General features: G+C 38.9%; 4 protein-coding genes across 4 annotated transcripts; 2 read left to right on the top strand and 2 right to left on the bottom strand.

The window, feature by feature from the left end:
• Positions 1-484: 484 nt before the first annotated feature.
• Positions 485-4,465, bottom strand: EAF01_003796 (uncharacterized protein; the record flags this gene model as incomplete). The annotated part of the gene is made up of 1 exon (XM_038912050.1): positions 485-4,465. One exon carries the CDS (start codon positions 4,463-4,465, stop codon positions 485-487), a length of 3,981 nt encoding a protein of 1,326 aa, XP_038771734.1.
• Positions 4,466-8,376: 3,911 nt separating this feature from the next.
• On the bottom strand, positions 8,377-10,167 carry EAF01_003795 (uncharacterized protein; the record flags this gene model as incomplete). The annotated part of the gene is made up of 3 exons (XM_038912049.1): positions 8,377-8,730; positions 8,787-9,703; positions 9,732-10,167. The coding sequence occupies 3 exons, from the start codon at positions 10,165-10,167 to the stop codon at positions 8,377-8,379; spliced, it is 1,707 nt and encodes a 568-aa protein (XP_038771733.1).
• A 3,214-nt stretch (positions 10,168-13,381) lies between these two features.
• EAF01_003794 (uncharacterized protein) lies at positions 13,382-14,793 on the top strand. Its single transcript, XM_038912048.1, has 2 exons — positions 13,382-13,743; positions 13,817-14,793. The coding sequence occupies exons 1-2, from the start codon at positions 13,650-13,652 to the stop codon at positions 14,686-14,688; spliced, it is 966 nt and encodes a 321-aa protein (XP_038771732.1). The 5' UTR covers positions 13,382-13,649; the 3' UTR covers positions 14,689-14,793.
• Positions 14,794-15,529: 736 nt separating this feature from the next.
• On the top strand, positions 15,530-17,228 carry EAF01_003793 (uncharacterized protein; the record flags this gene model as incomplete). The annotated part of the gene is made up of 1 exon (XM_038912047.1): positions 15,530-17,228. One exon carries the CDS (start codon positions 15,530-15,532, stop codon positions 16,955-16,957), a length of 1,428 nt encoding a protein of 475 aa, XP_038771731.1. The 3' UTR covers positions 16,958-17,228.
• Between the last annotated feature and the right edge of the window lie 3,710 nt (positions 17,229-20,938).

Below are 20,938 nucleotides of genomic sequence, written 5' to 3'. Positions count from 1 at the left end.
TTATGTCATTTGAAAAAAATCACTATTATAACCTCCGTTTCCTTGGATTCTCACATCGAGTGATAGGGGCAGGCCGGAGAGGGAGGTCTTCACAAGCAACTCAAATTGTCATCCACCAACATCCATAGAGCACAGGGAGTTTGAGACTAAATATCTTGTGCAAAACAATTTGGCATGCTACAAGCAAAGGGTATAACTAAGAAAAATGTATCTAGTACCTAAACATTCTGGACCTTTTAGGTCATCATTAACCATCTTTCATTCCATTCATATGCGCATATCATAATATCCATCCCAACTCATATCGAATCTAATCATGCCCAACCTGTACACCTTTTCAAATGCAAATATCATGCTCTTGCTCGCTCATTTTCATATGCTCATGCAATCATATCATGTCATGAAAAATACTAATGAAAAACAGTAAAAAAGTCCTCCGCAAAAAGAAAACGCCGACCGACTGATATCAACCCTCCCAAAATGATTATGATAAACTTGAATGGCCTTGCGTGAAAGCCTGCAATCTCAAACCGCTCAAGGCAGGACCGTCCTTAGTACTACTGGCGTTGCTTCCACCCCTACTCCTCCTTGTCCCAAGTATACGGTGCTCACCAGGAATCTTTCCATTACCACCGACCAAAGTTTTACTATGAGCTAGATGATCCAAATCATCACTCGAATGAACAGCATCAACTAGATCATCAAATTTTCTAGAGGTTCCCGCGATTTTAGCGCCTATAACGGCCAAAGAATCGCGCGTTCGTCTTAAACCATCAATGTTGTTGTGTGTTAATCGTTCGAGTGTAGTATGAATACCTCTCAACTCGGTTTCAATCTTTGGAAAAGTATAATCGGAAATTCCACGGATTCGTGTACCGTTATCATGAGCCAATTCGTCCAGTTGTGAAACTGCTTTGTCCAGTTCCTTGGTAAGTCGCTTGTTTCCTTCAAGAACAACGGATTTTACTTGTGCACCGGTTTCGAGTACACGATTGTCGATTCGGGCTAGTGCTGCCCCGTTAACGCGAACGGCGGTTGTGGTCTGGCCCACTGTTGAGTCGAGGTTTAGAATATTCGAAGATAAGGTATGGATCGTTGAAGAGTTTATTTCAGCCGATGAAATCAAGTCGTTCTTGATGTTTGAGAGTAGCGAGGTATTGTCGTTTATTTTTGTAGAGATATGTTCAACGGAGTCACGGATGGATCCAGTGGCGCTGTCACAGTTCTGCAGTTTTTCCAGGGTTTGAGCATTGGACTCTCTTTGGAATGTCTGGAGGCTCGAGAGGGAATAGCTGATACCAGGAATGTCAGTATGGGTCAATGTATCCACGGTAGTATAAGTATTTAAAACTGTCTCACGGATGTTTGAAAGCCTCGCTGCGTTGCCTTCTACGGCACTAATGGTCTCCAGAGCGGCCTTTGAAAGGGCTTGGTCCACGGCCTCAATTGCTTTTCCAATCTTCGCAATATCTCCAGAGAGAAGGTGCTTCATCTTGTAGTCCAGTTGAGACAAGGCCGATGCATGGTCATTAGCTATTTGAATTATCTGGGGAACGGCCTTCTCAATAGAGTCAACGGAAGCTTGGTTCTTGGCCGCAGCGGACTCGAGTTCACTAAAATCGATGGCCTGGATATCCTGGCGGATCAGGGGAACTTGTTTATCTAGAAGGAACCTAATGTCATTGGTACTTGTAGCAACACTTGACTTGATGTTTGTCAACATCTCAGTATTACCTTGAACGTCCCTCCCAGTCTCCTTGATCGCCTCATCAATCGAAGCTACAAATTTGGATATAGAATCTATTGACATGTTCATTGAAACGTTCTCGGATGATCTGATGTTAGTAAATGCTTCAGGGAGGGCGGCCAGATTTCCCGCGGTTTCCACGGATGTTTTGTATGTTGATTGAACATCTCTGCTCAACGCATCAATAGATGTGTTTGTTGGACCGAGGTCAATGTTTTTGATATCAGATTTCAATTCGCTCGTAGTGGATGTCAATCTTGAGCCAAGATTCTTCATTTCACTCTCAAGTTCAGTAGCTACATCATTGATTGAAGCAACAAGCGCGGATTTGTTGTCGTTGAGGTTGGTTCCGATTGCCGAATGAAGGTTTTCAATGGCAGTAGTGACTGATTCTTCGCTATCCTTGATCTTTGTGTTGACGGATAGGATTCCATCGTAAGCCGAAGCAAGAGATGTTGTGTTGTTGTTAAGAAGTTCTCTAATTGCGAGGATTTCACCCAATGTTTTCTCGATGCTGGCATTCTTGATTTCCAATACGTCGGTATGAACAGCTCCGATTAATTGACCGTTAGAATCAGCGACCTTCATGATAGCTTCCAAAGCTTTCAAAACTTCTGCCTCTTGGGAGCCCGAGCCTGCTGTAGTCGAAGAGGTATCGAGGTTCTTAATTGCCTCCATGATTTCCTCATCTTTGCTTCCGTTCTTAATGGTATCAAGAATGTTCTTTAAAGCAGCAACGTCTTGAATCATTTCGCTCTTTCTGTTATCAGCTTTGACGGAGTCAACAAATTCCTTCATGATCATGAGTTGCCCAAGAATCTCATCGCTTCGTTTATCCTGCTCCATTGAAGATTTGACATGCTCGATAGCGCCTAGGATCTCGTGGTTGGCGTCGCTCTGCTTGATGTCCCTCAAGACAACATCTTGATTATCTAGAGATGTACCGAATCTTTCGAGTTGAGTATGCAAGCCTTGAATGCCTTCACGTCCAGTAGCCGTTCCATTTTCAACGTGCTGGTCGATAGTCTCTAAGCTGATTGTGATGGTCTTGAGGGTTGTTTCAGTGCCGGAATGGAAAGCAGATAGATCATGAGAGATAGTATCGAGTTTCGTGGAGTGAGATGCCAAGAGCGTAGCGAGAGAATCATTATAAGACGCGGATTGAAGATTGTTGAGTAAAGTGGCAATGTCGTCCAGCTTCTTTGTGTCTATTGGCAACACAGTTTGCCTATGAATATCCTCAAGAGAGTTGCTTTGAGTTTCAAGTCTTGCATCCAATTCTGCCCGCATATCTGATAGTCGATTGACTAAGTCATCAAATTTGGCAACTTCATTGGTTGGGAGAAGCGCTGAAGTTGTCTTCGAGACACCATCTTGGATTCCGGCCATTGATTCAGCGAAGCTAGTCATCATTGATGCGATCATTGTGAGTTTGTCTCTATGAGCATCGAATTGAGATGTATTCAATGTTTTCACGTGTTGCTCAATTCGATCGATAGTGTCTTTCACAGTTGTTGTTGTAGAGGTAAGAGTATCCAATTTCTCCGAGTTAGAGGTGTGTATGGATTGATCATTCGCAGAGACATGCTCTTTAACAGATTCGACCACTTCGTTGATCTTGGTGACTTGCTCGATGATGTTGCTGAGACGAGATGTGTTGGTGGACAATAATTTCGAGTCAATGGATGCCAGCTGTCCCTGACCTTCCAATTCCTTTCGAACAGTGACGATGCTTCTCTCGATATCGTCTAACCTCTTTGAATGGTGTTCCAGTGATGATGTGTTTAGGGAAGATACGATATCGCGGACTTCTTGGATATTGCGAGCCAATCCTTTCTCTGTGCTTTGGATGTTCTTCTGGGAATCTTCCAATTTTGAGACACTCTTCTTCAGACTTTCCATTCTATCAACCATCTGGGAGTTCTCATTCAACATCTCATCGAGCTTACTAGAGTTCGAGGACGATGAATCAAATTCCATAGAAGAAACTTTATTGATGACGTTTCGACTGGATTTTCCGAGATCCTCAACCATCCCAATCAATTTCCGGTGACTACCGTCAATCTTCTTACCCAAATCGCCTTCGACGGACCACAGTCTTTCCCCAAGCATCTTGTTCCGGTCCTGGAGTTCATTGGATAATTCACCGAACCTGATGGCAGATCTTAAATCTGCGTTTACAATCTCTCCATCAAGGCTTGTTATTTTCTCCTCAAACTCATCAAATTTCGTGTCCATTCCAGTCAGGCGCTCATCAAGTGACTTTAAGTATTCTAAAATCTTCTTTTGACCTTCAACGAGAGACCCAATGTCGTCCTCGGTATCTGGAACATCGTCAATCAATTGACTGATTGGTTTTAAAGCTGGATCCAAAGTAGCTTTAATGTTTGAGGTACTGAACGACGACTCAAGGTTCAATGTTGTCGCTTTCAAAGCATTCAACTTTTCTTGCTGTCGAGAAAGAGCAGCGGTCACGGGATCAATCTGAGACGCAATGACATTTCTGAAGGCATCGCTATTGAGAGCATTTAAAACAGCTTCCTCAACAGCTTTCTGAAATGGTTCTTCTGAGCTTGGAGTGTATTCCGTCCAAGAGTTTAATCCGCCGGACGTGGTTGGTCTAGTGGCACCGGCCGTTCCAGGTGGTGCGGAAGCGGTGGACGAGGTACGTTTGTTCTTCCATCGGTTCAGGACCGATCGACTACCGTTCAACGACATATTGAGCGCCGAAGGTGTTTAGAATTTGGGGCAATTGAAGAGGAAATTAATATTGATCGCGAGAGGTGTCTGCTTTATTGTTGATGATGGTTTTCGAGAATGGTGGATCTTTATCTTAAAATTGTGTGATTATCGACCGACTTTCTGACTTGGTGTGATGGTCATGATGTTGGAAAGTTTTCCATGAGGATGAAGGAGGTGAAGATATTGAGAGAATGTATGACCAAAATGAAGGGGGTTGGTGAAATGGATATCAATAAAAAGGTCAATTTCGATAAGTGTTCTTGATACGGTAGATGAACTGTATACGAAGGATTAATGAAATGAAATAATTAATGCTCTTTCTCTTTTTTCTCTTTTTCTCTTCCTTCGTCTCCTCTATCTACATGTACATGTTTATGCTGTTTATGCTGCCATGCAAGCAAAGACCATGTGGCGCTGTGGAGTGGAGTTCGAGGTAAGACGTGTCAGATTGAATTTGGTTAGCATATCCCGTGATAATCCGTTGAAACTCATCTCTTTTTACGATATAAAGAATAATTCGTTGTCATTCATGCCTAAAAGTAACTAAAACAACACACAAATGATACTACTCGCCTCCGACTTGTATGCGTCGTGTTATTGGATTTGTGGATTTGGATTCGAAGAATTCCCTGGTACTGCAGGCCCATCCATTACCCACTTGGAAGCAACTAAATACCAGCCAAAGTAACCAGCCAATCCACTAAAACCCATTGAACCCATCAAAGCAAGACACAACATCCAATTAACAACTTGACTTTGGGGGGAAATGAGTGCAAGCAACGAGTTGGAGTGACTGGTGAGCCAGAAACCTCGGAGACTCGATCAAGGCGAACGGCACACAGGGGTGAGAGGGGCAGGAAAGGCAAGAAGGGCAAGAAGGGCAAGAAGAGCAAGAAGGGCAAAGAAAGGTAAGCAAGCTTAGCAAAGGGTATCTCGGATGTCGGTCTATGTGGGTGGTTAAGGTTACCCGTACATATATACATGAACACTGTACATGTTGATGCATTGCCTTGCATTTCCAGAATTTTGCCGATGTATTACTCCGTACTGTTACTCCATCGGTTACTCCATACCGTACAGTCTGTACTCCATAAAAATGGTATGGTTACAACTTATATCATACAAATCCCATCTTTCGGGATGAAAATGTCTAACAAAGTTGGCTGTACACCCCAAGTAGAGTTTCAACGAGAATTTGGCCAAGTTCTTCCGAGATACTCGATTGCTTATCATCCAATTTCAACATCCCATTTGACTTCGAACGGCTTGAGCGTATTGAGTAGTAAGGTTAAACGCTCGTCGCTCACGGTCAGGACTCAGTACCCTTGACACTACTAGTACACCGCTCCTCTTACCTATGCCTATCGATACATTCCCCGCACAATCCCAGCCTCATCTTTTCATTCGTTTGTAATTCATTGATTTCTCAAGTATTTCTCATAAATACTGCATACCCGTATACCTAGTAGTTCTCAATTCTCATAAACAAGGCGATAAGGCAAAGGTTGCACGTCAGGATCGACTGATCTTTCTCCCTGAACCCCAAGAAGTTCTGAAACATTCACGATTTAGAACCCTGAAGACCGTCCATCCACTTGTCGATTTTTGATTCGAGTAACAAATAAGTTTATGGATTTTATGAATCATTCTTATCTGTTCGACTTGGTGTAGACTCCTCTCGCTCCTCTAGTTCATGTATCTAGAAAATTTTATCGCCTATCGTCTGTGCTTACCCCAGTTCTCAAAAGAGTTCGCAGTTAAGACTCCAAGAGTCTTAAAAGTTGAGACTCACTATGCCCTTGTTGTTACTCTATTGAGCTGGCAGAGTTTTTGTATGGAACGGCTGTTGCGGAACAGCAATAAACTCCCATAAAGATTTTATTCAACGGATGGGCCAACACACAAGATTGTAACCGCCTTGAGTTTTCAATATTGGGATCTAAGTAAATTTTCAGAAATGAAGAATTAACTGGGTGGGATCCGCAGCGACAAAGACTGTCGGCCCACACCTGATTCTGGAAATAATATATCAGCTGGCTCGAAGACAAACGTTGTTGCTAGGTCGTCGTCAATGTATTTATGGTTCTGAGCGAGCAAAGAATGGGGGTGCCGATGCTAATGTTAATGCCAATGATTGGGAAAGTAACAGAAGAATTAATAATCACATTAGGTGGAAACTGGTACTTTCGCATTCCGGCCACTGAAGCTACCATAAGTCAACAGACCTGTTACCGGTATTTTCTGGTCGCCATAAGGATAGTCGGCTCATGACAATCATTGGTTACATTTTTCTTTCGAGCCCCCCTTATTTGTATGATCATAAACGTCTTTTCTCGCTAGAGGAATATCGGGAAATTTTCTACTCCATTCTCTTATGTGGTGACCATCGAAAGGTCTGAGTGCTTTATCGATTGCATGAGACGATGTGGGTACATTATCTACTGCAGTGTGCATCTTTTTTCTGTTATCCACTATCGTCGAATTATGTGACCAAGGTTGCAGCATAGGTTGGCTTTAAGTCTACGTACATGCGCACTGTTCATGTGGTATTCATCCAAAAAATCTCATTGAGAGTTTCACAGCCTTGCAGATTCTTTCAAATTAGACGTGGAATCAAATCCGGCCGTCTACTCCGTACTTGCGATTATGGTAGAGACTCGCTCACCGGATCTTCGAGGCGCTAGTTCGAAGTTTCATTTCCCCAGATTTGTGAGTTGGTCAGGAATTACGCCAAAGTGCGACCACTCACACTGATGATACATTTGACAAAGATGATGGCTCCTGAATAGCTCTCCGCCGGCACTCATTGCGATTGAACGAACCAAGTGACGCTTCTCTGAGGGCGATTCCGCTGTAAAATATGTCAGTAAGTCTTCCTACATCATCGCGTTTGTTCGCATGGCATAATAGTATACACGTAGCCGCAAAGCTGTCTAGATAGCGCCAGGTCACTTCTTAATTGATATCCAGATGTCTGAAGTCTAGACGAACATTGAGCTTTGCTAGGCCTTAGCGATGTACAGAACTCTATGCCTCGTATCGACCAGATCACGCCATTAACTACATTATACTTGGGCTTATCAATCTCATGTAAGGGTTCTCACCTCATGCGTAGACATTTTTGAAAATTCAAAGTCAGTAATCGTTGCCGGATGGAACCCAGTTGGTATGTCAAGAATGCGTCGTCAGACGAATTGGGATGGCTTCGGAAAATTAATTTCATTCGATTTCTTCGCATCCAACATTCTCGCAATCCATTATGAAATGGAACAGAATAAGCCGTTTACTACGTTGAATGAGATAGTATATGACTTGGGCCATATCAAACACGGGAAGCAAAGCGAGGTGAGAGTTGTATTCCCCTTCACCTTTAATCATCACCATCCCAAATTCCTTCAGCAATGTGGCCCGGATGATTGTGTTTTCTGCAATTCTTGACCCTCGACTTTGCGACGAGATACGTAGCTATCATATAGATACACTAGTGCAGTCAGCTATGTCCTCACACTTCACTTCAACAATACCACTCCATGGAAAATTTGATATGTCGCTTATTTCGGTGCTTTTCGTATATATTTGACAACACTTCTTCAACGCAGTCACAGATTCTTCCTCGCTCACTCGTTTGAAAGACCATTGTTAATCTTTTAATTCAAACTTACTAGATTTGAGTGCGCCCTGATTCAAATAAACCTAATTGGGTATCCATGCAAACATACTTTTCGATGAATGTCAATAATCCCTCCCCCCGCCCCCCCCCCCCCCCCCCAAAATGCAACATCCCATACGCCCCAGGCAACTCCGATGCTCCACCAATGCCGAATACATAGGAAAAACTATTAATCCCTTGATTCATCGCGCCGCAAAGGTTACGGGAGTAATTTGGATTAACTTTCTTTCTCCATAGCCTCTCCCACCTCACTCCCTCTACCTCCCATTCTTTTACGCAATTTCATCCATAGACTCGAACGTGCCAAAGCTATTGAAATCAATATTACAGCAGCCCACATGAAAGGAAAGAGTCTCATGGCGGTCAAATACTCTTCCGGGATACGGAGTAGTGTAGGAGAAGAGAGGCGATACATTTCGAGGATTTCCGTTGAATCTAATTCTTTTCCATCTTTGTCTAAAGCAACGGCTTGATAGAAAGCAGAAGAATCGGATGGTCGAACTCCAGTTTCGAATCCGGTCTTAGGCATGGTGAGAAGATGATGCATAGTGGTCGGAGAGCTTCCTCCGTACTTTAGAGATTCGTTAGTTCTAAGGGATGAAGGCCATACAAAAACAAAATACTTACTAAAGCCCAGGAATCAACCTCGGTAGCTCCATTCCAACTGACGTATAGAATCTGCCCAACTTCAACCATGACTGGCTTCCATGAGGGCTGAGCAACCCAATCAAATTTATACACGCGGTACAAGTCCGTACCTCTACCAGAGGCGACATACCAGGGCCGGGTCTGAATTTCCGCTGCAACTTCACCCGTATCTGTAAATTCAGCAAAACTAGGAACAACTCCATATCCCACTAAGAAATTCCCATTATCCAACGCTTGAATGCCACCCTCAGCCCATGCCTGTACACTTTTCGGATGATAGAATTGATGTACAAGCTTCACCGTCATGTTGTGGTAATTAAGCTTGATCTTCATACCCCGTGAACAATCCGTTGTACAATTGGGCGTCGGCGAATTTATATACATGTTGTGGTTATCAAAAAATGTAATTTCCGTCAGGTCGTCATTGACGAATCGCGCATGATGTTGGAACGCGAAATTCGTGGCGTTTCCATCACTCAAATCTGTAAAATCATTGTTGTATCCACCAATTTGCCAGATTTTACTTCCATCGGTTCCATTGATATATGCTATCATTCTTAAATGACGACTCGAAATCAAATAATGCCCTTCTCTGGTCTTCTGTAGACTGTTCATGTGAAACCAATCCCATCCCCATTCCTCGTCGACATAGGTTGTGAAGGATTCGTTCAAGCCGAAATGATCAAGTGCATTCCAAGTGTGTCGTACCCAGCCCGTCTCGATGTCAACCTCTTGAAATGACCCTGTCAAGACTTTTCCACCATTGGGACCGCCTACTGGTCTACAATCGGCAATAGTAGTATGGTAGTTATTCATCATCGCCCCTCCATCTTCCGTCAATTGAAACTCATGGCCATCCGCACCTCCAGCTAAAGAATTCACACTGATATTGTAGACTTTGTCATACGAGCTATTCAGCATTACCCCCTCCACCAGAACCATGGCCTTGAAAGTCGATACCAGACCAAAAGGTTAAATAAGGCTTTCCGTTGTAGAATTGTAACTTGGTATCTGAACCACCATGCCATGTAGAATCAGCGTAGACTAGACTTAAATCTTTGCTAGAGAATATCATGGGTGATTTCTCTTCTCCGTCCAATGTAGGCGACATGAAGATATGAGAATGATTGCTGATAGCACTCTCGTTCCATTTGTTGACAAGAAAGAGGGGTGATGTCAAATCGGATGAATGGTAATGCTGTTTTGGCCAATCACCATATCCTCCAATATTAAAGGTATCATAGTTTTCACTTGTGATCAAACCGGCATCAGCTCGAACTTGATATTGAGGGGTATTGCTTAGAAGAAATGATAATGTCGTTACGCTGATAGGGATGTTGAATCCCATGCAAGAATACATTTTTAATGATCGATCATGAGTCTCGAACATAAAAGAACGATGGTGACATCGGAAAGAAAAGTTTCGTGATTTTGGAATCAGATTTGGGGGATTAAACTCGAATGGTTTTCTATAATCTACAGCAACCATTAATAAACACGTAATTAACCTCCCTGAGCCTCCATAGAAATTCCCCAGAACGCGTAGTTCCATGATTGATACCCGCCCCTGTTTGAGTAAATAAGGGGCTCAGAGGGGTTTATGGAGCCGATCAACTTTTGATGTGCGGGAAAGCAAATTTGATATTCCCCGTCAAAGCCCGTCAAAGCCCGTCAAAACCCCCGATTGGCAAGACAGTCTACGTTTATTGCGTACATCAAAACGCGTAACAGGATCAATGCTAGCAACATGTTATTCATGAACCTAGCAGATTTGTTGAGTTGAGTAAATTGGTTTTTATGAAAAACAATGAAGCGAAGAAAGTTTAGACCAAGTCCATAAAAATTATACGGAGGTGTATGCCCTAGTTTTTGTCTCACCGCCTTGAATTTGCCATCAATCAGGCCATTCTGCCCACACAAATTAATCCTCGACATTAAAAGCGGTGAGACAAAAATTAGGGCATGCACCTAAGGAACATCAATGGTAAATAATGAAGAAATATCAAAATTATATGAAACAATGAAAACTCGGGTTTTCCGTTGTCAGATAAATTGCACTGTACATTGTACTCCTTGCACCACTTGGCGATGATAACAATTCGGGTATTTCGGTGTTTAAATGCTGAGCTCATGAGGTCTGAAATCTGTGAAAAAAAACAAAAAAGCAGTGGACCTTGAAAGATTCTAGAAGCCTCGCAAAGCATGAAGCATTTATATCCTCAATCATCTAGATCTCAAAGACCACTCCGGGCTCATAAAATTAACCTATATCCTCGAGAAGTCTGCCGCTGGGCAACGTCGATAGGAAAGCGACAATATCACAACAAGCAAGTACAGCACAAATGGCAACTCAATAACAGCCTCCTACAATCGCAGAGTCCCGAGGTCGACGAAGCTAACAGATATCTCATCTGAAGCGCATAGAGCCTAATTGATTGAAGTCACACATCGCGGGATCTGCTCCAGATTTGAACAATCTAGAGAAACAATCAGTACATTGCTGTTATTTAGGGAAATGGTTTTGTGAAAATCATTGGCTTGGGCCGTCGAACGCGTCCGGATTCTCATTTTTCTCCTAAAAAAAAAAAATCTAAAAAAAAAAAAATCCACTGCCACCTGAATGCTTTGTGCCCATGATGCTTGATAGTGATCTGCTTGATCTATATTGGATACAAAGCTCCTCAGATATATTTCGCCATTCCCTTAAAACACATTTCAGTAGTGAACGATGTTGAATGTCTCCCGGGATTTCTCGTCAGGGCTGCGACTGACAAGAAAAGACCATTTGATATTCACGCCGCTTCCTTCGTACTAGGCTACTCGAACTATATTCTGATTCTTCTCCAATGGTCTAACGAGGCTTCCTTCATGCTCTAATTTTATCGAAAGAGACAAATTAGCGATCATCCGAGTAAGACTTCAAGGATCAAAGGATACAAAGGTAGGAAAGGAGAGAGTTTGAACTATGGGATTGCAATATGTAGTGAGGGTTTTCATCACCATTACGATAATACGATCTACTCTTGCGATTTGCCTTGCGCAAGAACAATTTCAGCAATTGTTAGCCAGGGATGAATAGTAACGGCGTGATTTCATCTCGAATGGTTCACGGAGACTCGACCATGATTGCGAAGGCTTCAAGGTGTATACGAATACCCTGTCTGACTTACCCAGTCTCGCCAGTACGACCAGCTCACAAATTTAAATCAAAGAGAGTTCAAACTCAAAAACAACGAGGTATTTTTCGGATCCTGAGATGACACGAACGAGATGAGAGAGGTGACATGCTGCATTCATGAGCAATGGTAATATTTTCACTTTATCATTCACGTTTTGTCTCCGCTTTTCATTCACTTTACGTATCCCTAGGGTTGCATTCTTGAAGTCCTCAAACGAACTTTGCGAGAAAGAAACATTGAATACTTTGGATTCAAGATCACGTCAGAGGAGAAGAACATGTGGCATTTGAGTTCAAGAAGTTTCAAACAGATAAATGGAGAATCGTTGTCTACCACTTATACTGCGGGGAATGTTTAGCTGCCTTCAATGCCCGTTGTGTTTGCCGGTACGGGCCTGGGACAAATTGCTTTCGCAACCAAATCCTCTGTCATCTGCTTGATGATTCGACCTAAAATCAGGATAATCGAGCTGTAAATCGCTACATTCTAAATTCGCGTTCAAATCCTTAGTTTCAACTACTATAGGTTTTCTGTCGAACATACTTAGCCGCTCGCCGAGTTCAAGATAAAGCGACCTGCGAATATTGCTTCCTATTGAAATTGTTCTAAGTAATCCTCTGGTTCTTGAAGGTTTGTATTTGAAAGCTGGCTTTGATAGTACTGAATCGTGCCGGTGGTGGAAGCTGCCACAGTGGTGTAGAAGCGTTTTCTTCCATCGGCTGCTACGTTGTTGCGCGCGGGAGATTTTGAGCTTTGGCTTGATTGACTTCAATTTGATGAGAGTTAATATGATCTGGAATTCAAAAATTGAGTGGCTTGAAAAAAGTTGTGAGGTTTGAACAGCGATACTGTAGCAGGGCACGATCCCTCAAAGGCAAGCCTGGTCGACCGTCGACGACTTCAACGGTAAAGCGAATCATTGCGATGATTAACATTTCCATGGGGACTGATTTAGTTCAAGCTGCTAATACTTAATTACCTACCATAGACCAAAAGTAAGCTCTTAAGTTTAGAAAAGAGCGTGTAAATATCTCGATCCCATATTCATGCCAGTACTAGAAGATCATGATAAGGCGAAGGGCTTTATAGAATTGGAACACTGCGGTAATTAGAAGGCCGCAAAATAGCCCCGTTTCCCTCCCCCAAAAATCAATGAAATTAAATGGCAAGGAAAGGAATGATTTTGTAGTTATGGACGAATAGGCACTTGAGTGGATGCTTATGATAATCACTTGAATTATTGAAAGGTGTTGAGACAATAGACAATATCAATTCTATTCATCTTTCTGGTCTTTCTCACATAACCGAGACAACTTACATAAACAAACTGTGGTGAATTAACGAATGGCTTGGGCAAGGTTAACTTTGATACAAATAGATTTTTCTGACATTAGGGAATATTTCTCATTCCACAATTCTCAGGTTCTACGTGATACGAAGCAAATCTTGATGCTCAATTCCGATATTCCTTTCTATACTCTTCCAATGTCGAAGAGAATGAACTATGAAAGTGCCTCGGTAAGGCGAGATGGCTCAGACTATTATTTGAGCTATCTTGGTTTCTCAAATGGACGTCAAGCTTGCAAGCTAGGCGATGCCATAATCTAGTAATTGTATTGTACCTTCTCCTTTGTCCTCAATTGTTCCAAACAAAACTCTCAATATGTTCTATGGTTTCTTTGGCTTAGGAGGTGTATCCTTCAAACCCGGAAAAGATATTCCTGATCTCTCTGGAAAAGTCATTCTTGTCACAGGCGGTATATTATCTCCCTATCTCACACAAGGATCGATTATCTCTTCTCTTCACTCAATGCTGACTGATTATCATAGGAAACGTTGGTTTAGGCCTTGAAACTATCCTCCAGCTTTCCAAGCACAATCCATCGCACATATATCTCGCCGCGCGATCCGAACATAAGGCTACGGCCGCAATCAAAGAGATGCAATCCAAAGTACCAAACGCTCCAATTACATTTATTCATTGCGACCTCACGTCCCTCCCATCAGTCCAGGAGTGTGCTAAACAATTCAACACCAAGGAGTCCCGTCTCGACCTATTGTTCCTAAATGCAGGAATCATGGCGGTACCAGCGGCAACTACAGAACAAGGTTATGAAATACAATTTGGCACAAACCATGTTGGACATGCTCTTTTGACGAAACTCCTCCTACCCAACTTGTTGAAGACGGCAGAGCAGAAAGATGCAGATGTGAGAGTTATCTCCTTGAGTAGTTTGGGTCATACATTAGGTCCTGCTGGGGGTATCAAATTCGACGATCTCAAAACGGATATGAGTGGCTATACAACAGCTTCCCGATACGGACAATCCAAGCTGTCGAACATTCTTTTCGCCAAAGGGCTAAACAAGAGATATGGTGAGAGGGGCATCACAGCTGTATCGGTTCATCCGGGAGTAGTCAACACAAATTTGTATGCGACGGCTCTGGAGAAATATGGAGTGTTTGGAAAAGTGGGCGGATTAGTGAGAGATTTGGCTTTTACAAGTATGTCTGACGGAGCAAAAAATCAACTCTGGGCTGCTATAGCAAACAAGGGTAGTGCAAAAGGCGAGGTTTTGAAAGGCGAGTATTACACACCTGTTGGAATTTCTGGCAATGGCAACAAGTACACAGGAGATGAAAAGCTGGCGGATGAGCTGTGGGAGTGGACAGAGAAAGAGTTGGAAGCGTACAATGCTTGACTGGAATTTTACTGATCATGACACCCACTAATGGCTCATCTTGACTTTTATCCAAGTGCCAATGTGGCTCATTTACTGCATATTATGATTTTCTGTTTCTGTTTCTCAAACTCCTTTCTCTACATTGATGCAACTCCCTGAGTGATTGATAGCCTCAAGAACTTCCCGAAAGATGTGAATGGAATGAGATGGTAAGTTCCACCATCGAAAAATTACATCTTGCTAATTTGTTATGTATGTGAAAGCACCTTTAAACCTGGTGCAACTAATATCTCCTAATTAAAGAAGACTCAAGTAATGCCAGCACAAATTTCAGACCGGAGTCCATACTCTTGTCGATGATCGAATTGAGTGCTTACAAGTCTCGGGGCCAAGTAGGCACCATTGTGAATGAACCTACGAAACGGTCCCAGTATACATACAGCATTGAAGCTCACACATCATGGCAGTCGATATTCTTGCTTTGATCCTTGCACCATTTCTTGATCCCCTGATACATAAATTTGCATCCAATTATTGCACATGCACATGCATGACCATCTTCAGGCCGGCTCATGAAAATATTGTCTGCTCTGAATTTCAAAATAGGCAAATGACCCATTCCAATCATATCAGAACCCGTGGTATACTCGCTCACTTCACGAAAAGAATTTATATGCAACGCTGCATGATGACAACTCATGAATGATGTGGAGGGAGTAGGCGAAAGTGAATAGGATGGACGGATCCGTGAGAATCAATTGATCTTTTCTTATCGTGTCGCAATTATCCATTGAAGGACCACCCAAATCAGTCTAGAATTATGGGAGAACTTCAGAGTTTTTTTTTTTTTTCAAAGAAAATGTATTCACACATAGGCCGAATTCAATGTTTCCTCTTCATCCTCATTCACGGAACGAATTGCCATAGTATCTGGACATCTCTCAATCAAACATTGAATGACCGATTACATACTTCACGACCGTTTTCATATCCATTTTTTCCAATCTATGAAGGCCAGCGAGTTACTCCTAATCAATCACAATGCGCGGAAATTCAGCATCACTATACATCTTCAGAATATCGAGCTCAATTCTACAACGGGTTTATGAACAATCAAGACGAGATTTGTTTTACTAATGCGACTGACCAATGTGTTCTCAATAATATCCTTCCAGCCGACGCAAACGCGTTCACAAATGTCAGCTGCAACCAAGGAATTGTTTCAGAGTACTATGTACAGGTTGAGGAGGTTTCTGACGTCGTGGCCGCTCTTAAATTCTCTAGGAAGACTGGGATTAGATTGTCTATGAAGAATAGTGGGCATGATTATCTTAGTCGTAGTAGTCGCAAGGGGTCATTGGCTCTTTGGATGAGGAAAGTATCAGGAATGAGTTATGAAACGTCTTTTGTACCCAAAGATTGTGATTCTGCTCCAGTCAATGTCATCACGACAGCGGCAGGAGTAAACACAAACGATGTTTATGAGTTTGCAGAAACTCAAAACGTCACATTCATCGGAGGCTATGCAACAACAATTGGTGTAGCCGGAGGCTGGGTACAGGCAGGTGGTCATTCCGTTCTCTCACCGGTTTATGGACTAGGAATTGACCGAGTCGTTCAATACAAGATCATTACCACCGATGGTGTCCTAAGAATCGCCAACGAATGCAAAAACTCAGACCTTTTCTGGGCCTTGAGGGGTGGTGGCGGTGGAACTTTTGGGATCGTGATGGAAGTTACTCATCGTGTTGAGCCAAGAGTTCAGCTGGCTGTAGCGGCCATTTCATATAATCGGACATCAGTTAATGTCCTGGAATGGCTATCTGTCATCGTCAACAATTCTTTACCATGGGCGAACCAAGGTTGGGGTGGACATTATCAAGCTGCCAATTTGATAAGTGTGACACCACTTCTCAGTCTTTCCGAAGCGGCTGAATCAATGACTCCAGCTATGAAATTTGCGAACGAGAACGATGGCACTGTAGTTATTGAAACCCTTTCTTCCTGGTATGAATTTTGTACGAAATATGTAACACCCAATGCGGCCGTTGTTGGCGGTCTTCGCCCACTCGCTCCTCGACTTATACCGGCATCTATGTTCAAAAGTGCAGAGGGCAGATCGAAGTTGATGGGTTTTTTTAAAACGTCTAATTTCTCTTGGGCATTCGCCTTATATTCCCAACACTACGCCATGGCTCTATCAGTGGGATCCTGCATCAACATCCTCTACGCCAGAATGGCGGGATTCTATCTGGGAACTTTCATATGGTGGAGCATGGAAATATAACGAAACTTTGGAGCAACGAACATTCCAGATTGATCTGGTTAACAATCTGACCGCGATGGTCGAGGAATTTACACCGACAGGAGGTGCATATTTTAACGAAGCTCATCCATGGACCAGCGATTGGAAAGAAGCTTGGTGGGGCCTTAAAAACTATGAGAGGTTGGTTGAGATCAAGAAGAAATACGATCCTGACAATTTGTTGACTTGCTGGAAATGCGTGGGATTTGATCAGAACAACGCAGCAAAAGATTTCCCCTGTTTGGATATATGAGCCGGATCTTGCATGGTTCTAGATATAGAGACCTTATCATGTATGGGTATGTTTTAGACAAACAAATCAAGGATGGGCAAGAGGTAATGTATTTGACAAGACCGTTTGCAATGTAGAGAGAGGCTTTTGACATACCCGATTTAATAACTCGTTTCCAAAAAACGGCAGCGATTTTTTATGCCTCATTAAGTTTATTGAAATGAAATATCATTTCTAATTTTATTAATACATCTTTAATTTTAATAAATTTTTAAGAATTATTAATATTTTAATTAAATAAATAAGTATATAGATTTCCGAATATTCTAAAAACATAGTTATTAGATTAAAGATAAATATTAATTTATAAAATTGGAAATTGATATATTTCTAAATTGATTAATAAAAGCTTAAATTATCTAAAACTTATATTACTAGTTTATTAGTATATATATTATATTAATATATATACTACTTGTTACTAATCGGCCTCAATCGCAACTGCGATCGCTCACGTGCACGATCACGTGTACATAGCTAGTATATAGGTGCGCTCCACGATCGCTTTGCTCTCGATTCTGTAGTATAAAAGAGTAGAAGGTGCTAGGGTCATAGAGTAATTCTTCGCAAATACTGTAGAAATGTCACTGTATCGTAGCGCCTTTGAAGAAGAGTGATTGAAATGGCGACACGCTAATTGAACTTAAACCTAATAAGGAATTGAAATAAAGCACATTCAAGACTAAGTTTTTATATATATACAAAAAGATACTACAAGACTTATTTAAAACCTTATACCTCAATACAAAACTCATAAATCATATTTTCTTTTTATCTCTAAATCAAAATGAATCACCTACCTCTATTACTATATAATATTAATGTTGAGATCACTTGAGGAAGAAGGAGTCGTCAACTCAAATCACTATATATAGCACTATATAGCCTATATAAAATAAATAATATAAATTAAAATGATCTAGAATAAGGTATGATTTTTCTTAATATATATATAATAAAAAGAATCATATGATTCGTTTAAGTATATAATCATACATTTCAACACAAACAGAATTTCCATTTATAATGAAAATCTAGAATATATAATATAAAGAGCGAATTATACTAGCTAAATCCTTTAAAATCTAAAACTAATCTAATTAAAGATTATTCCTTTTTCTTATTGTTACGGGAGCTGCCTCTAGGGTCACGTGGAAGTGTCTAGAGATCTCTCGAGGTGGTTTAGACTAGACTTCAAGTAGGAATTCAATAAGGTTGTAACTGGTTGCAATTCTCGTAACTATAGTAATGAAACTAATGATTGTTCTTGAGCACGAAGCTCTACATTGTAATGAAACCCATTCCCTTATATAGACCTTCGTTCCTTGTTGTCCCATTGATCCCATCGTGTCCCACCAGGTGGGAGCAGTGGGATCCAGTGGGAATCTCTAATCCCGTGACTTTCTGATCAGGTGACTCGGTATGTTAGATGTCGTCGTAACAATAATATTTAAACATATAAATATTGAAATTTTTTAATAATAAATTAAAAATTCGAATTATTATAATAGTTATTATAAAAAGAATTCTTTTTATAATAAAAATCGTAATAATTTTAACTTTTTTTTAGAATATAAGAATATTTAAATAAAAATTAGATTTTTGAATATTTAATTTATTATTATAATTAAATTTCTTTTTTTAAAAAATAATAATGATTAATTATTAAAATATACATATTAAGAAAAGCTTGATTTTGATATATTTTTAAAGTAATAACGTAGTTTATCAGTACATATATTATATTAATACATACATCACTTTTACCTCAATTTATACTCTTCAATCTCAATATATAATTTATCAATTATTTATTATATAATTGAATGATAAAGAAAGGAGAATATTCTTAACTATTAAAACTAATAAAAAAAATAAAAAACTTTTAATTCAAAAAATTATTAAACTATATAATATTATATATATAATACTTATTTAAAAAATAAATAAAACAATTCCTACAACTAAATTTTAATTATAAAATCTGAAATTTATTAAAGTAAAAGAGTAAGTAATTGTTTTATATATTCTTAATATAAATTTGAAAGGTTTTTTTTTTAAACTTAAAAAAATAAAAGATATAATAAATTATATTCTCGAATTAAAAAAATGAAAAGCTATTAAAAAGCTTTGAACATATTAATTTGTAAAATGATATAAAAAATTAAAAATATATTTTAATTATATTTATAACTTTTAAAAAGCTTTTTACAAGAATTCTAAGCTTTTTAAAAAGTGATTTCAATTAATTACAAATATATAAATGAAATATAGCATTTTGAATAAAGATTTTTATAATTTTAATAAAACAGGCTTTATAATAAGAATTATATACATAATAATAATTATTATTAGTATTAAGAAATATAGTAGAAGTAAATTAGTATAATTAGATAATTAAGAATAAACTATAATAATAATATATAGAAATGAAGAGAATGAAATTATCCCTTTATTTTTAATAATTCAAAAATAAATTTATCTTTTTAATTAATATATTGAAAGTAATCTTTCTATAGACTAAACTATTAAATCTATATTTAATAAATAAACAAATAATAAGATAGATTTAAAATGATTGAAATACTTCAATAAGTATATTAAGAATTGAAGAAAAAGTAAATATCGAATATTAGTATTAAATAAGTATGAAAGTTATAAATTAATAGCTTTTTAAGTATATTATAAAAAGAATAATATTATATATTTATATTTATTATTATATTCAAATTATTTAATTTAATCATCTAATATTAGCTATTTTAGTAATCTAAAATGTTTATATGATGATTAAATTAATGAATTTATTAAGATATATATTAATTATATTTCAAAAATTGAATTCTTTATAGCTTTTAAAGCTATATATAAGAAATCAATTATTTCTTAAAATATAAAATCAAGATTCCAAGGAATAGATTTAATTCTATTTAATCCTAAAACTATATTCTCGAAATTAGATATTCGAATTTATATATCTACCCCCCCCCCTCCCCCCCCCCCCCTCCTTTCAACCTAAATTAATAAATCTCTTAAACCCTTTATAATCTAATTAAAACTCTTTCTTAATCAATATTATTTAAATTTCAAATAATTTGTTATTAATTAAACTTATCTATATTTATATTTAAAACTATACTAAGTCTAATTAAAGATATAAAATAATTAACTTATAAAAATATACTTTTGAATATAAAGATTTGTATACTTCGAATAATAAATAAGATATTAAACAAATATTAATATATAAAAAAAACCTAATTATATTAAGGAGGAATACTTATTAAACAAATTTTTTTAATATATTTTTTTAACAAAAGATTAATATTTAAATTTAATATAATGAATATTAAAAAAAGGGTAGATTTAATGAGAAAGCATTTTCTATTTAATATTATAGTAAATACGAAAAGACAGATTATAATATAAAAACCTATTAAAATAATATAATAGATTTTAAATTGTTAAATTCTGAATAGTTTTAATTAATTGATTTAATTATTATTGAATAATTTAGGTTTGAAAGTGTAAATTGAGGTAAAAGTAGTATACGTACTAATATAATATATATACTAATAAACTACGTTATAATCAATCACTTACTATTATTTAATCAAACTTTTAATTGAATTGAATTCCATTCAATAGAATTATTATAGATTGAAATTAGA

This window comes from Botrytis porri (genome assembly GCF_014898465.1).
Source record: "Botrytis porri strain MUCL 3234 chromosome Unknown BPOR_005, whole genome shotgun sequence".
Classification (NCBI taxonomy): domain Eukaryota; kingdom Fungi; phylum Ascomycota; class Leotiomycetes; order Helotiales; family Sclerotiniaceae; genus Botrytis; species Botrytis porri.
This window is presented reverse-complemented; position numbering and strand designations above follow the sequence as displayed.

Coding starts and splice junctions, on each gene's coding strand:
- EAF01_003794 (XM_038912048.1), top strand. CDS start 13,650: ATGTTCTATGGTTTCTTTGGCTTAGGAGGTGTATCCTTCAAACCCGGA. Junction 13,744..13,816: donor AGTCATTCTTGTCACAGGCG/GTATATTATCTC, acceptor TGATTATCATAG/GAAACGTTGGTTTAGGCCTT.